The sequence below is a fragment of the Lagopus muta genome, chromosome 10 (genome assembly GCF_023343835.1).
Source record: "Lagopus muta isolate bLagMut1 chromosome 10, bLagMut1 primary, whole genome shotgun sequence".
Classification (NCBI taxonomy): domain Eukaryota; kingdom Metazoa; phylum Chordata; class Aves; order Galliformes; family Phasianidae; genus Lagopus; species Lagopus muta.
In genome coordinates this window covers 7550238-7562920 of record NC_064442.1, presented here as the reverse complement: position 1 = coordinate 7562920, position 12683 = coordinate 7550238, and the positions used below count along the sequence as shown (strand labels likewise).

The 12683-nt window shown below is 55.9% G+C and overlaps 2 protein-coding genes across 4 annotated transcripts; one reads left to right on the top strand and one right to left on the bottom strand.

Moving 5' to 3' along the window:
* Nucleotides 1–302: 302 nt before the first annotated feature.
* LOC125698178 (ras-related and estrogen-regulated growth inhibitor-like protein) lies at nt 303–3043 on the bottom strand. 2 transcript variants are annotated; one of them, XM_048956159.1, is made up of 4 exons: nt 2099–3043; nt 1762–1815; nt 1390–1466; nt 303–1313 (listed from the first exon to the last, which is right to left on the bottom strand). In XM_048956159.1, exons 1-4 carry the CDS (start codon nt 2448–2450, stop codon nt 900–902), a joined length of 897 nt encoding a protein of 298 aa, XP_048812116.1. In that variant the 5' UTR covers nt 2451–3043; the 3' UTR covers nt 303–899. The 2 variants fall into 2 exon arrangements, with proteins under 2 accessions (XP_048812116.1, XP_048812117.1); XM_048956160.1 differs by lacking the exon at nt 1762–1815.
* A 61-nt stretch (nt 3044–3104) lies between these two features.
* Nucleotides 3105–12154, top strand: KIF7 (kinesin family member 7). 2 transcript variants are annotated; one of them, XM_048956158.1, is made up of 18 exons: nt 3105–3426; nt 4107–4307; nt 4402–4819; nt 6041–6572; nt 6654–6797; nt 6926–7111; nt 7236–7417; nt 7535–7644; nt 7768–7902; nt 8123–8325; nt 8418–8615; nt 8818–8943; nt 9255–9431; nt 9893–10108; nt 10272–10478; nt 10785–10983; nt 11078–11227; nt 11408–12154. In XM_048956158.1, the coding sequence occupies exons 1-18, from the start codon at nt 3123–3125 to the stop codon at nt 11716–11718; spliced, it is 3999 nt and encodes a 1332-aa protein (XP_048812115.1). In that variant the 5' UTR covers nt 3105–3122; the 3' UTR covers nt 11719–12154. The 2 variants fall into 2 exon arrangements, with proteins under 2 accessions (XP_048812115.1, XP_048812114.1); XM_048956157.1 differs by having other exon boundaries at nt 7233–7417; nt 11411–12154.
* The last annotated feature ends 529 nt before the right edge of the window (nt 12155–12683 follow it).

Below are 12683 nucleotides of genomic sequence, written 5' to 3'. Positions count from 1 at the left end.
GATTGTACCTGCTGCAGTAATAAACCTTCCCTCTTACCCCCATCACCCTTTGCATAGTCTGCTTTACAAGAGCTGCCTACTGGCTGCTGAGCCTTAAAGGGCTGGGAACACTGAGGGAGGGAGAGCACTGACGGTGCAGAGGGCTTTTTGCAGTGCTTGGGCAGTGCCCAACACTGTACGTGCCCCTTTCTATGCCTGGAGTACAAACTCAGAGCCACCAGGGGCTTCCTGCCAAAGATTTATTCCATTTGCAGAACAGTGCAGAGCAATCTCTGTTTGCACTGCACATACACAACCTCCTTCCTACACACTGCATTCCCAGGAACAGCAGAGAAGGGGAAAGGCCTCCCTGCCCCCCTCCTCCCTCCCCTTCCTCCCCGGGGACAGGCAGGCTCAGAGGTCTGTATTTATGAGACACACGGTACAGTCCCACACCCTGGGAAAAAGCCCAGTGCCTGACTTTCCCATGCTGAGCCTGGGCTGTCACCAAAAGGCTGCAGGAGGGAGGTCAGCAGCACAGCGCTGCTTGGAGTCACATAGGATGAGATGGGGTGGGAGAGGATGAGATGCAATGGGATGGAGGGTGAAGGACTCTGCCTGCTGTCCTCCAGGCTCAGTACTGGCACGGCCAGGATGCCAGGGTGCCAACAGGGACACGGAGCAGGACATAGCTGCACGTCCTCCCTGCTAGCCCACAGAAGGAGCTGGGGATGCTGCAGGCAACAACAGAGCCAAGAGCTGAGGGCTGAGCAGAGGAAGGCCCTTGCCTTGCTGGTCACATACAGCCAGAGACCCAGATCCTGGGGTTTGGAGAACCTGCCGTGCTCCTAGGACACATCCAATCTGCACAGAACACAGGAGGCCTCATCCAGCTACACAACAAGAAACAAAGACGCTGCTCAGAGCGAGTCCGTCCGCTTACGGGCAAACACTGCTGACACAGTCCTGACGATGCCTCGGATGCCGGCACCTCTCTTCAGCCTGGTATCGGGGATGCGCTCAGCCAGTCCATGGAACACCATGAGAGCCCCATGGTAGGCCTCGGCCGCAGAGACCTCATAGAAACCACAGTCCAGAGACAGGGCCAGGAGCCGTCCCTCCTCGCTGGAGACAGCCCGCCGGTGCTGCAGGTCCCGCTTGTTGCCCACAATGACGATGGGCACCTGCTCCTGCCCCTCCTTGGCCGCCCTAATGAACTGCACTTTGAGGGGCAGGAGGTTGAAGCTGGCACGGTCACAGATGCTGTAGACCAGGATGAAGCAGTCTGCCCACTGGATTCGTTTCTCCTCCGAGGAACCATCATCAGCCTGGTCCTGGGGAACAGGGAAAAGGAACGGATTGGGTTTCCTCTTTAGGAGGCGGGCACACAATGGGAAGGAGCCCTCTCACCTGTGAGCTGGGGACATCCCAGATGTGGAAGAGAACCTCTCTGCCATCCACGGTCAACATGTGGCTGTAGATGAATTCTGCCAAAAAAAAGTGAGTCTGAGACTGTTTGTCTCTACAGACAGTTCCCTCACAGCTGATCTCCTCCAGAACCTTTAGGGACCCAGGGCTGTCCCTGACTCAGCCCACGCACAGCTGCACTTTCTGCACCCCAGTACAGCTCCTGATCAAACATGAACATCAAGCCTCTGGGGAGCTATAGAATAATATGGGAGAGGACAGGAAAGAACCAAACCCTGCAGGAGGATCTGGCTCGCCCTGCAACCTCCCTGTCCCTAACAGGAATGGAACGGGGCTGGCATGGTCAGCACTCACCCATGTCTCCGTACTCCCCGATAAAGCGCCTCGTAAGGAAACGTACAGTCAGGGCTGCAAAGGGGAGAACAAGGATCACAAAATAATCCCGAACCTCTGAGACTTTCATCTTAAACCCAGCCCACACACAGCTTAGACCTGAACACACTCAGGATGCATTCTCCCACTAACTACCACTGTTGGGACCAACCTCTGATTTTCCCCTTTCTAAACACCAGCAGAGGCAGGACTGCTCTCTGCAGCTCATTCTGCAAACCCCCCTGCAGTCTGCAGCCTATTTTTGCAGTAGAAATGGTTTTTCCTGCCTGTAAGCTCTCAGCTCGCACTCATTCCTCACCTGATTTCCCCACGCTGTCTGCTCCCATCACCAGCACGTTGGCTTCTGCTCTCAGGGCAACAGGGCTGGGCAGCTCCAGGAGGGCCGGGTGCTCGGGGGTGAAGCTGGCACTCCTGCGCAGCCGAAGCCCCATGGCAGCACTCCCAGCTCCTCCACGTGCACCCAGAGGACCTGCCAGGGCTACGGGGCACTGCCTGCAGCTGCAGGCAGCGGGATTCAAAATGTTGCTATGGGTTGGATCATCCCCACAGTACGTCAGTGCCGGGGCTGGCCTTGTCACCTCCCAGCACGCAGGGCTGGCTGCAGAGTATCCCAGGAGGCTGCCCACGCTGCTGCTCCTCAGCTGGGACATGTGGTCCTTTTGTCTCTTCTCATGGAGGCTGGAGGATCACCCACAGAGCATCTCATAATGGAAGATGTGTCTCAAAGCACATTGTCTCAGAAGTGATGGAGTGCATCACAACTAATGGATCCTCTTACAGATGATAGAGTATCTCAAGGCTGATAGAGCACGCTGTGATCGATCACAGAATGACTAAGATTGAAAAAGACCTTAAAGATCACCCAGCTCCACCCTGCTGCTGCGGGCCGGATGCCACCCACCAGTTCATGCTGCTCAGGGCCCCATCCAGCCTGCCCTTGAGCACCTCCGGCGGTGGGGAGCATCGTGACGGAGCACAGCACAAGTGATGGAGAACCTCAGAAGTGATGGACTTGTGGGTACGAGCAGATGTGGAACTCTCCACGGGGCAGCGAGGCCCCGGCACCGCCTGCCCAAAAACCTGCGGATGCTCCAATCGGGTGGGATGGGGTTTTAAGCAAAGCCGATCCGGTGGGCGGCAACCAGCCTGCGGCAGCGGAAGGAACCGAACGGTCCTAAGACCCCTTGCGACCCACGCCATCGCACCCCTCTACGAGCGCCTCAGGAGCGGCGGATCACATCGCGCCCCGATCCCACCCACCGCCCCGCCGGGCGGAGCCGCCTGACGCCATCGCAGCGCGCCGAGCAGCGCTCCGCCCCGCCATGGGCCCGGAGGGGGCGGCGGTGCGGGTGGCGGTGCGGGTACGGCCGCTGCTGCCCAAGGAGGTGCTGCGCGGGCACCGCTCCTGTCTGCGCGGAGATGCGGCCACCGGGGAGGTGGCGCTGGGTCACCGCCGCCGATTCCGCTTCGCCGCCGTGCTGCCCGAGGCGGCGGGGCAGGAGGCCGTGTACAGCGCCTGCGTCCGGCCGCTGCTGCGGGCCTTCTTCCAGGGTTTCAACGCCACCGTCTTCGCCTATGGGCAGACGGGATCCGGCAAGACCTACACCATCGGGGAAGCCAGCGTCGGTGAGTGGCGGGCAGCGGCTTCCCGCCCAGCTCATCTCCATCACATTCCCATCCCGTCATCCCATCCCCTGCCGCCGTCCCATCACCCCCATCCCACCCTCTTTCCAAAGTTGTTTCAGTGGTATTATTGGATCTATAGTTACCTTAGTGAGTGTGGCCACAGGTCAGCTTAGGTTAACTGCGCCGTTTGGGAACGCTGAGTTACGTCCATACTTTGAGATTCGTCTCTGCTTCGCTCTCAGGTCAGGCTGTAGCTCCAGGTGTGGAGATGCAGTTCTGCGTGGCTGCTGGAGACAAAAGCAGAGCAGCTTAAGATCACAATGGCAGAGCAGGCAGATAATGAGCAGGGAGAGCTGATGGGGAAATGCTGGCTCCTAAGGGCAGCACTCTTTAGCTTTGCACTCAATATCTGTTATCAGTGGGAACGCTGACATCCTTTTTTCTTCTTGAGGAAGAATTGTTGTATGAGTCCACCACCACCATGCAGCGGTGAGGTTTTCCCCAAGTCCTAAAATCCTTACAGGAGTTTGAATTTAGGCAGTGCAGGGCTCTAGGAAGGCCGGGGGGGCTGCTCCCCTCTGATGAAACCCACACTGCAGCCCTGGCTCCAGCTCGTCCCCAGCCAGCGTGGCTCCAGGCACAAGCCATAACCCATGATTGTGTCCATGTCTCTTTGCCAGCTTCCATCAATGAGGATGAGCAGGGCATCATCCCAAGAGCCATGGCAGAGACCTTCCAGCTCATCGACGAGAACGACCTCATTGACTACACAGTGCGCGTGTCCTACGTGGAGGTGTACAAGGAGGAGTTCCGGGACCTTCTGCAGGTGGATACGGCCAGCAAAGACATCCAGATCCGAGAGGATGACAAGGGCAACATCGGTATGTGCAGCTGCCCCTGGGCTTCCTTTTCTTCTCAAAGGCCATTGTTTGGTTTTGTCATTTGGTTGGGTCCCTTATCCATTTGCCATTGCAGTGCTCTGCGGTGTGAAGGAATCTGAGGTGGAAGGACTGGATGAGGTGCTGAGCCTGCTGGAGATGGGCAACACGGCCAAGCACACGGGCGCCACGCACATCAACGCGCAGTCGAGCCGCTCACACACCATCTTCACGGTGACGATGGAGCAGCGGCGCGGCGCTGGCCGCATCACTCGCCTTGCCCTCTCCAACCAGCCCACCATCCCTGCTTCGGGGCAGGTCCTGGTTTCCAAGTTCCATTTTGTGGACCTGGCAGGCTCAGAACGGATCGTCAAGACAGGAAACACTGGGGAGAGGCTGAAGGAGAGCATCCAGATCAACAGCGGGCTGCTGGCCTTGGGCAACGTCATCAGTGCTTTGGGGGACCCTCGAAGGAAGGGCAGCCACATTCCTTATAGGGATTCCAAAATCACCAGGTACAGATGGGGAATGGGACTCCACACATCCCATGGGCTGGTGGCCCAGCAGCAGGGACGTGATGCGTCTTGGTGGTCCTTTTCATGCCCAGCCTACCTGGTTTGCTGGCAGAGACCCCAGGCTTGAACAGGAGAAGCTCACAGGGCAAGTCATCCCTTCTGCTTTCATGCCAGTGAGCACAGAATTGGGTGGTACCTGGCTCCAACAGTTGTTCAGGTAGAAACTTGGTCACGATGCAAGTTGTTACTCCTCTATCCTCTGCCATTCAGAGAGATCTATACAGGCTCAAGCACTACACCCAGGAGAACCTCATGAGGCTCAACAAAGCCAAGAGCAAGGTATTGCATTTGGGTCACAGCAAACCCCACTGTCAGTACAAGCTGGGGATGTAAGGATGGAAGACAGACCAACCAAAAAGGTCTTGGGGGTACTGGTGGATGACAGCTAGGCATAAGTTTGCAGTGCGCCCTTGCATCTGAAAAAGCCAGTTGTATTCTGGGCTGCATCCAAAGCAGAGTGGTTACCAGGGCGAGGGAGGAGATCCTGCCTCTGCTCCGTGAGACCTCACCTGCAGTACTGCATCTAGAGGTGGAGTCCTCAGTACAGGAGAGACACAGACCTGTTGGAGCACATCCAGAGGAGAGCCACAAAAATGACCAAGGGATGGAACACCTCTAAAGGACTGAGAGCTGGGACAGCACAGTCTGGAAGGAGAGAAAGCTTTGGGGAGCCCTGAGAGTGGCCTCTCAGTACCCAACGGGGCTGTAAGAATGAGGGGGCAGACTCTCTAGTGGGGTCTGTTGTAATAGGACAAGTGGAAATTATTTCAAACAGTAAGAGAGGACATGTAGATTCGATATAAGGAAGAAATATTTTTTTAGCAGTAAGGATGGTGAGGCACTGGCACAGGTTGCCTAGAAGGGTGGTGGATGCCCCAACCCTGGAGACACGCAGAGTTGGGCTGGACAGGGCTCTGAGCACCTGATCAGCTGTCAGTGTTCCTGTTTGGTATGGGGGAGTCGGACCAGATGACTTTTAGGGATCCCTTGCAACTCAAGCAATTCTATGATTCTGTTTAATCATTCTGCTCTCTTCAGTAGCGCAGAGCACGTGTATCATTCTCTTTGGGTTTAGCCTCTGGAAAGGACTGGAAACCTTCTGGTTGCCGTGTTACCATGCATCCCAGCCATCTCAGTCACCGCTGTCTGTGCTTTGTGCAGGATCCTGAAGGACTCCCTGGGGGGCAATGCCCAGACTGTGATGATAGCGTGCGTCAGCCCTTCCTCCTCTGACTTCGACGAGAGCCTCAACACACTGAACTACGCCAGCCGAGCTCAGAATATCCAGAACAAAGCGGTGGTGAACTGCCGCAAGGAAACAGAGCAGGTGGAGGAGCTCCACCTGCAGATAAAGAACCTGCAGAAGGCGCTGGAGCAGCGGCACCGCTCCGAGACACGCATCATCAACCGCTCAGACGCCACCAAGCGCTGCCCCCAGGAGCCCAACGCTCGGCTGCTGGCTGAGTGCGCGCACTACCGCACCTGCACAGATGCCGCTTACCGGCTGCTGATGGAGCTGCAGGAGGACAGCAACCTGACTGTGGAGCAGATCCTGCGGGTGAAGGAGTGGCTGTGTGCGGTGGAGAGCGAGAGGAGCGAGCTGACCTCGGCCGGGCTGGATAGCGGCATCGAGAGCACTTCTGCAGAGGATCAGAGCCTCGAGGCACAGGGGTGCAAGCTGCCCAAAGCTCAGGTAGCAAACGGCTGGGGGGTTTGGGCTCGGACGCAGAAGTCTGCAGACTATCTGCAGACTAATGTCTCTTCTGTATCCCAGGGGCAGGCGAGCACTGAGAAAGGCTGTGAGGCCATCAAGGACAAGCACGTGGCCAACCTGCAGAGACAAGTGGAGCGCCTGGAGGAGGAGAACCGGGATTTCCTGGCTGCCTTGGAGGATGCCATGGAGCAGTATAAGCTGCAGGTATTGCTGGGATGTGCTTTCTTAAACGAAACCTGCCCCGCTTCAGGGTGCAATCCAGCCTTGGAGTTCCACTGCAGCACCTCTGGGATCTGTGTTACTTTGTGACATTTTTCTCACTGCCTCCCTAGAGTGACAAACTGCAAGAGCAGCAGGATAAGATCTCAGAGCTGCACGTGCGCCTGGAGATGGCGATGCCAAACCTATGTGTGCCAGAGCTGCTGGAGAACCTGCACCTGGTGACTGCCACCCAGCGACCACACACAGCCCCGCTGGCAGCCACACAGCCCCATAGCCTCAGGGGCCATTGTCAGAAGGTGAGTTGGAGCTCTGCCTTTTTGCTGTACCTAGCAGCAATGCCCAGCTGGGAGTCAGCTGCCTTCCTTAATTCTGGCTGTCCTGCAGCACATTTCATCTCTTTGCAATTCTCTACCCCAGCAGCTCAGCAGCAGTTCCTCCTTAAAGGAGGACTCGGTCAGCTGTCACCCAAACCTACCCAGCAGTGCAGAGCTCAGGGACGTGGCCCTGCGGAGGGAACACAGCCAGGGCTTGGAGAAGGCAGCCGAGCTGTCCTCAGAAGAGGATGAAGAATGGGAGCTGAGGCGGTCCCTGTATCAGCGCCGGTGAGCTGAGGCTGAGCCAACACTACACACTGCCATGACAGTTGTGCAAGTTAGAAATGACAGTGCTCCAGCAAGGGGGTGCCTAGACCCAAGTGATCAATTTGCTCATCTTTGTAGAAATGGGATTCCCAGCTGGAGTAGGAGAGAGGTGAGCAGCAAGCTGAGTGAGGAGCCGAGCGGAGGCCATCCCTTCTTGATTCAGGAGGAGCAGCTGGAGCTGCCCAAAGGCAAGTGGCAGCTGTAGGCTGAGGGGCAGTTCTCCTGGTGCTGGACTGGTCCTTGGCTGCAGCTCTTATGTGTGATTGTCTTGCTGTCCCCTGGGCATCCTTACCCAGCAGTTTGTGTTGCAGAGGCGTGCAGGAAGCAGGAGCGCCCTGCAGGGAAGGACTCGGAATGGAGACTGGTGCAAGCGCAGCAGAAGATCCGGGATCTGGCCATTAACATCCGCATGAAGGAGGAGCTGATCACAGAGCTCATCAAGACAGGTGCAGAGCTACTGGTGGGCAGAGTGTGCAGCGGGCAGCTAGGGAGCTGCTATGTGGGATATTCAGTCCCTGCTTCCATCCTCACATCCTGGTGTGCTCCGCTCCTGCACTTTCTATAGCTACCTACCAAAGGCCTTGGGGGGGAGGGGGGATAGACCTGCCATCCTGCAGGGCTGGGACAGCAGGGACCCAGAGGTGAGCATGCGTGGTTGTGTTACAGGCAGGGACGCGCAGGCTCTGAACAAGCAGTATTGCCAGAAGATCGGTGAGCTGGAGCAGGAAGCAGAGCAGGTGCGGGCTGAACTGAGCGACAGCCAGAAGCAGCTCCAGGAGCTGGAGGGCAAAGAGCCCTGGGACCCTGGGGAGAAGCACAAGCTGCAGGAGTACCGCACACGTGTGGCAGCTGCCCAGAGCAAGGCACGGGTGAGTGTGGATGGAGAGCACGTGGCTCTGCCCTGATGGGAGGTGGCAACATTCTTGCCCAGAGCACAGGGGCAGCTTTGGTCCTCCGGCAGGTTCTGAGCAAAAAGAAGCAGGCAACCGAGAGGCTGGTGTCGCTTTCGGCCCAGAGCGAGAAGCGAGTGCAAGAGCTGGAGAGGAACATCCAGCTGATGCGGCGGCAGCAGAGCCAGCTGCAGAGACGACTGCGGGAGGAGAGCGAGCAGAAGAGACGGCTGGAAGCAGAGATGAACAAGCGGCAGCACCGTGTCAAGGTAGGAACCAGCAGGAGCAGGGGTAGCTCCAGGGGTGACTGTGGTCAGCGCAGCAGTGGGCTTGGGGGTACTGTGCTTTTTAAGAGTAGCCAAAGAGGCGCTGCTGTGAGAACATTAGCTGCCCATCAACCCGCAGCCCTTGGTTCTATAGAAACAGCTCACACCCCTTTGAGATGGCTGACGGTTGCTCCTTCCCCTGTAGGAACTGGAACTGAAGCATGAGCAGCACCAGAAAATCCTGCGCATCAAAACAGAGGAAATTGCAGCTTTCCAGAGGAAGCGGCGGAGTGGAAGCAATGGCTCCGTCATCAGCCTGGAACAGCAGCAGGTACAGGCACCATCCTGGCCAAAAGGGGCTCCTGCAGCAGCCCATCAGCTCACAGTGTCATTCAAATCTGACAGCAAAAACCTCAAATCACATCTTGCTTCCAGGACCAGGATTTCTTATAAATCATAACATCAATAAAAAAGCAGAACGTTTGCAGAACGGTCGTGGGAGATGGAGCATGATAGAAGTAGCGATGTCAGGGCTGCGTGGGTTAGCAGAGATGGAATCAACTCTGCTGCCCTCGAGTCTAGCAGTCCCTGGAATTGTTGCTGTATGTACGCATGTGTGCGACTTATGCCTTCTCCCTTCAGAAAATTGAGGAACAGAAGAAGTGGCTGGACATGGAGATGGATAAAGTGCTGGAGCAGCGCCAGGCCTTAGATGAGCTGGAGGATGAACTGAGGAAGCGTGAAGCTATCGTGGCCAAAAAGGAGGCTCTCCTGCAGGAGAAGAATGGCCTGGAAAGCAAGAGGCTGCGCTCCAGTCAGGTAGGACAAGAGTGTGACACCTGTGTCCCTGCTTCATTGTCAGCAAAGGTGGGAGGCTGAAAGACAGCGGTGCCACCTGGGGCTGGCAGAAAGCTGCGCGTCGGGATAAGGTGACAGTGTTGGGAAGGGGGAAGGAAATCTGCTTGTGCTGCACCTCACCGAGTTATTGTGATAGTGCTTGGTTTAATGGTGCAGTAGAAAGGGGCTGGGGACTTGACTTCCCATTAGAGCAGTCCAGCATAGAATCATTAAGGTTAGAAAAGACAACTAAGATCACCAAGTCCAGTGCTCAACCCACCGCACTGTGCCCACTGACCACAACCCTCAGTGCCACATCCCCACGGTTCTTGAACACCTCCAGGGATGGTGACTCCACCACCTCCCTTGGTAGCCTATACCAGCACCTCACCACTCTCTGATAATATTTTTTCATAATGTCCAACCTGAAACATCTGTTGCAGGCCCTAACAGATGACATAGTCCGTGTGTCGAGCCGCCTGGAGCACCTGGAGAAGGAGCTCACAGAGAAGAATGGGCAGCTGCGCCACGGCAGCGCCCACGACCAGCAGCAGATCCGTCAAGAGATCAGCAACCTGCGCCAGGAGAAGGACCAGCTGCTCAAGCAGAGGCTAGAGCTTGACAACAAGCTGCGCCAGGGCACGTTGCTGTCCCCAGAGGTACCTGCTCTTTGGCTGGGCAGATGCTCCTCCGCGTCCCCAAATGGCGCACATCCCACCTTCCCGCCAGTGCTGTCTTGGCTGTGAGATGATAAAGGAGGTAGGGATGGGGGTCGCACGGGAAATCCTTTGCTCTCTACTAACTGCTGCTCTGCATTTGCAGGAGGAGCGGATCCTGTTCCAGCTGGATGAGGCAATCGAGGCTCTGGATGCAGCTATTGAGTACAAGAATGAATCCATCACATGCCGGCAGCGCGTGCTGCGGGCCTCAGCCAGCCTGCTGTCCCAGTGTGAGATGAACCTCATGGCCAAGCTCAGCTACCTCTCCTCTTCTGAGACAAGAGCTCTGCTCTGCAAGTACTTCGACAAGGTGGGAGAGAACGCTGTCTGTGCTGGAGGGAGCTGTAGTGTGTCAACAACCTCTTGTTTTCCTCTGCTGCCTTTTTTTCACCCTAGAGAGCTACATGACCCTTTAAGTCCCTGCTTCTCCCAACACCTGGGAACAGGGTTTAAATACCAGGGATAGGATGCATACATCCCTGTAGGGCTCTGCCACGCCAGTGTAGCTGCACGTTGCTCTTCTTTCATATGATACACTAAAAATCTAACTTGGTGAAGCACAGCAGCGTGAGGAAAGCTCAGACTCTGAAGGAGCTTGCTTTTGTGCCCTGGCCAGGTGGTGACGCTGCGAGAAGACCAGCACCGGCAGCACATTGCCTTCTCAGAGCTGGAGATGCAGCTGGAGGAGCAGCAGCAGCTGGTGCACTGGCTGGAGGCAGCCGTGGAGCGGCAGCGCCTGGAGATGGACCGGCAGCTCACCCTGCAGCAGAAGGAGCACGAGCAGAGCATGCAGCTGCTGCTTCAGCAGAGCCGTGGTAAAGGCCCAGTTCCCAGGACAGCACTGTTGTTGCCTTTCCTAGGGCTCGCAGCTTGCAGTATTGATTGCAATGACCTGGTTTTCCCTTGCAGAGCACATGGAGGAGGGGCTGGCCAGCAGCAAGCTGCAGTACGAGGGGAGAATCCAGGTGCTGGAAAAGGAGCTGAGCCGTTACATGCGGGCAAACCAGGAGCTGAGCCAGAGGCTTAATAGCATTAATCTCCATCCAGGAGCGGCCAAAGGTGAGAACAGGCACAGGGGGTGCTTTTCCTACCAACATCAAGACAGGATTTTAAATTCTTTTCCCCAGTGGGAAGACAGCTGAGCCCCCAAGGAATAGCGCCGGCACAGAGCAAGCGCTTTCCAGGAAGCAGTTCTGATGTAGCAGTAGAGATCCTAAAACTAATCTCGCTCTTTCCCAGCAGGGATGGAGAGAAATGCAGTCACAGGGACCTGTGAGGAATTCAGCCACGGGGAGCTGCCCCTGCCTCCTGCAGAAGAGAACCATAGGGGCAGGGATGAGAGCAGGGACCTGGTGCATGCTCCTCTGCCTGCAACATGGAGACGTTCCTCCCTGCCCACTGACAGCACCGGAGACCCAAGGCATGAGGTGCACTTGCCCCGCAGCCTGGGCCCTGCCAAGCCACGCCGGGAGCCCCGCAGAGCCAGCCTGAACGTCCCCCCCCTGCCTTACCACCCAGCAATGATCGATGTTAGGAAAAATCCCCTCTAGGCACAGGCTTAATGCTTAGCTAGCACAGGGCAGGAAGGATATTGCTGGTGTGAGATTAGAAGCATTTCTGCCCTCTAAACCAGCCTGAGGCCCAAGAAAGAAATACAACTTTTCACTTGCAACAAGTGTGCAAGGTGTGGGACAGACAGTTTACACTGTGTTGCTGCCTGTCTGGGCAGCACTGATCCAACACTTTTCCTCCTGCACCCTCAGCATGAATGCTGGGAAGCAGGAGACACCTCCCACCCTGTCCTCTAACACTAAGAACATTTTTACAGCTTGGAAACCTCTGCTGGAGGGCCTTCTCAGCTTTGACAGCCTGAGAGGGAGATGCTCAGCAGTTCTGGAGAATTTGTACATAGATTTTTTTTGTAGTAACTTTTCTAAAGAAATACATTCCTACTGTAACTTTTCTAATAAAGCAGAGTGAGTTCTATGAAGCAGTGAAGCAGTCATTTGTCAGAGACTTCGTGGACATGGCATGTAGGAAAGATGCTTTGTTTAAAGCTCACTGCATGGGAACTCAGCCATGCAGTGCCACAGTGGTGCCTTCATGTTTGAGTACCTGGTTCTGTAAATGCTCAGAATAATCTGGACAAAAAGGCTTTTCATTTACTAGTTCAGCATTTCTTCCACTCATAGGGAATGTGGAAGGCTTCCTACAGTAAGTAGGCAAAGCACCTCCAGACAGCAACACAGGTGCCTGAAAAATCCAGGATAAAAGCAGCCCTGGTTCAGCACCATTTTCTGCTGCTCCTGCAGGACAAGAAATAAAAGCCCAAGTACCTGTTGAGGAGGGCAAGAGGGAGGGAAGCAGGCGCATGATTTAAGCTGAAATCTACCACAACTACTCTTCTAGGTATAACACACTAAGAGCCAGCATCTGAAGCACAGTCACCTTCCTGCACACTTAATCTTGGCTGCAGGGCTGGTTTTGGTGCTTGAAACAGGGACTTAGCATTATT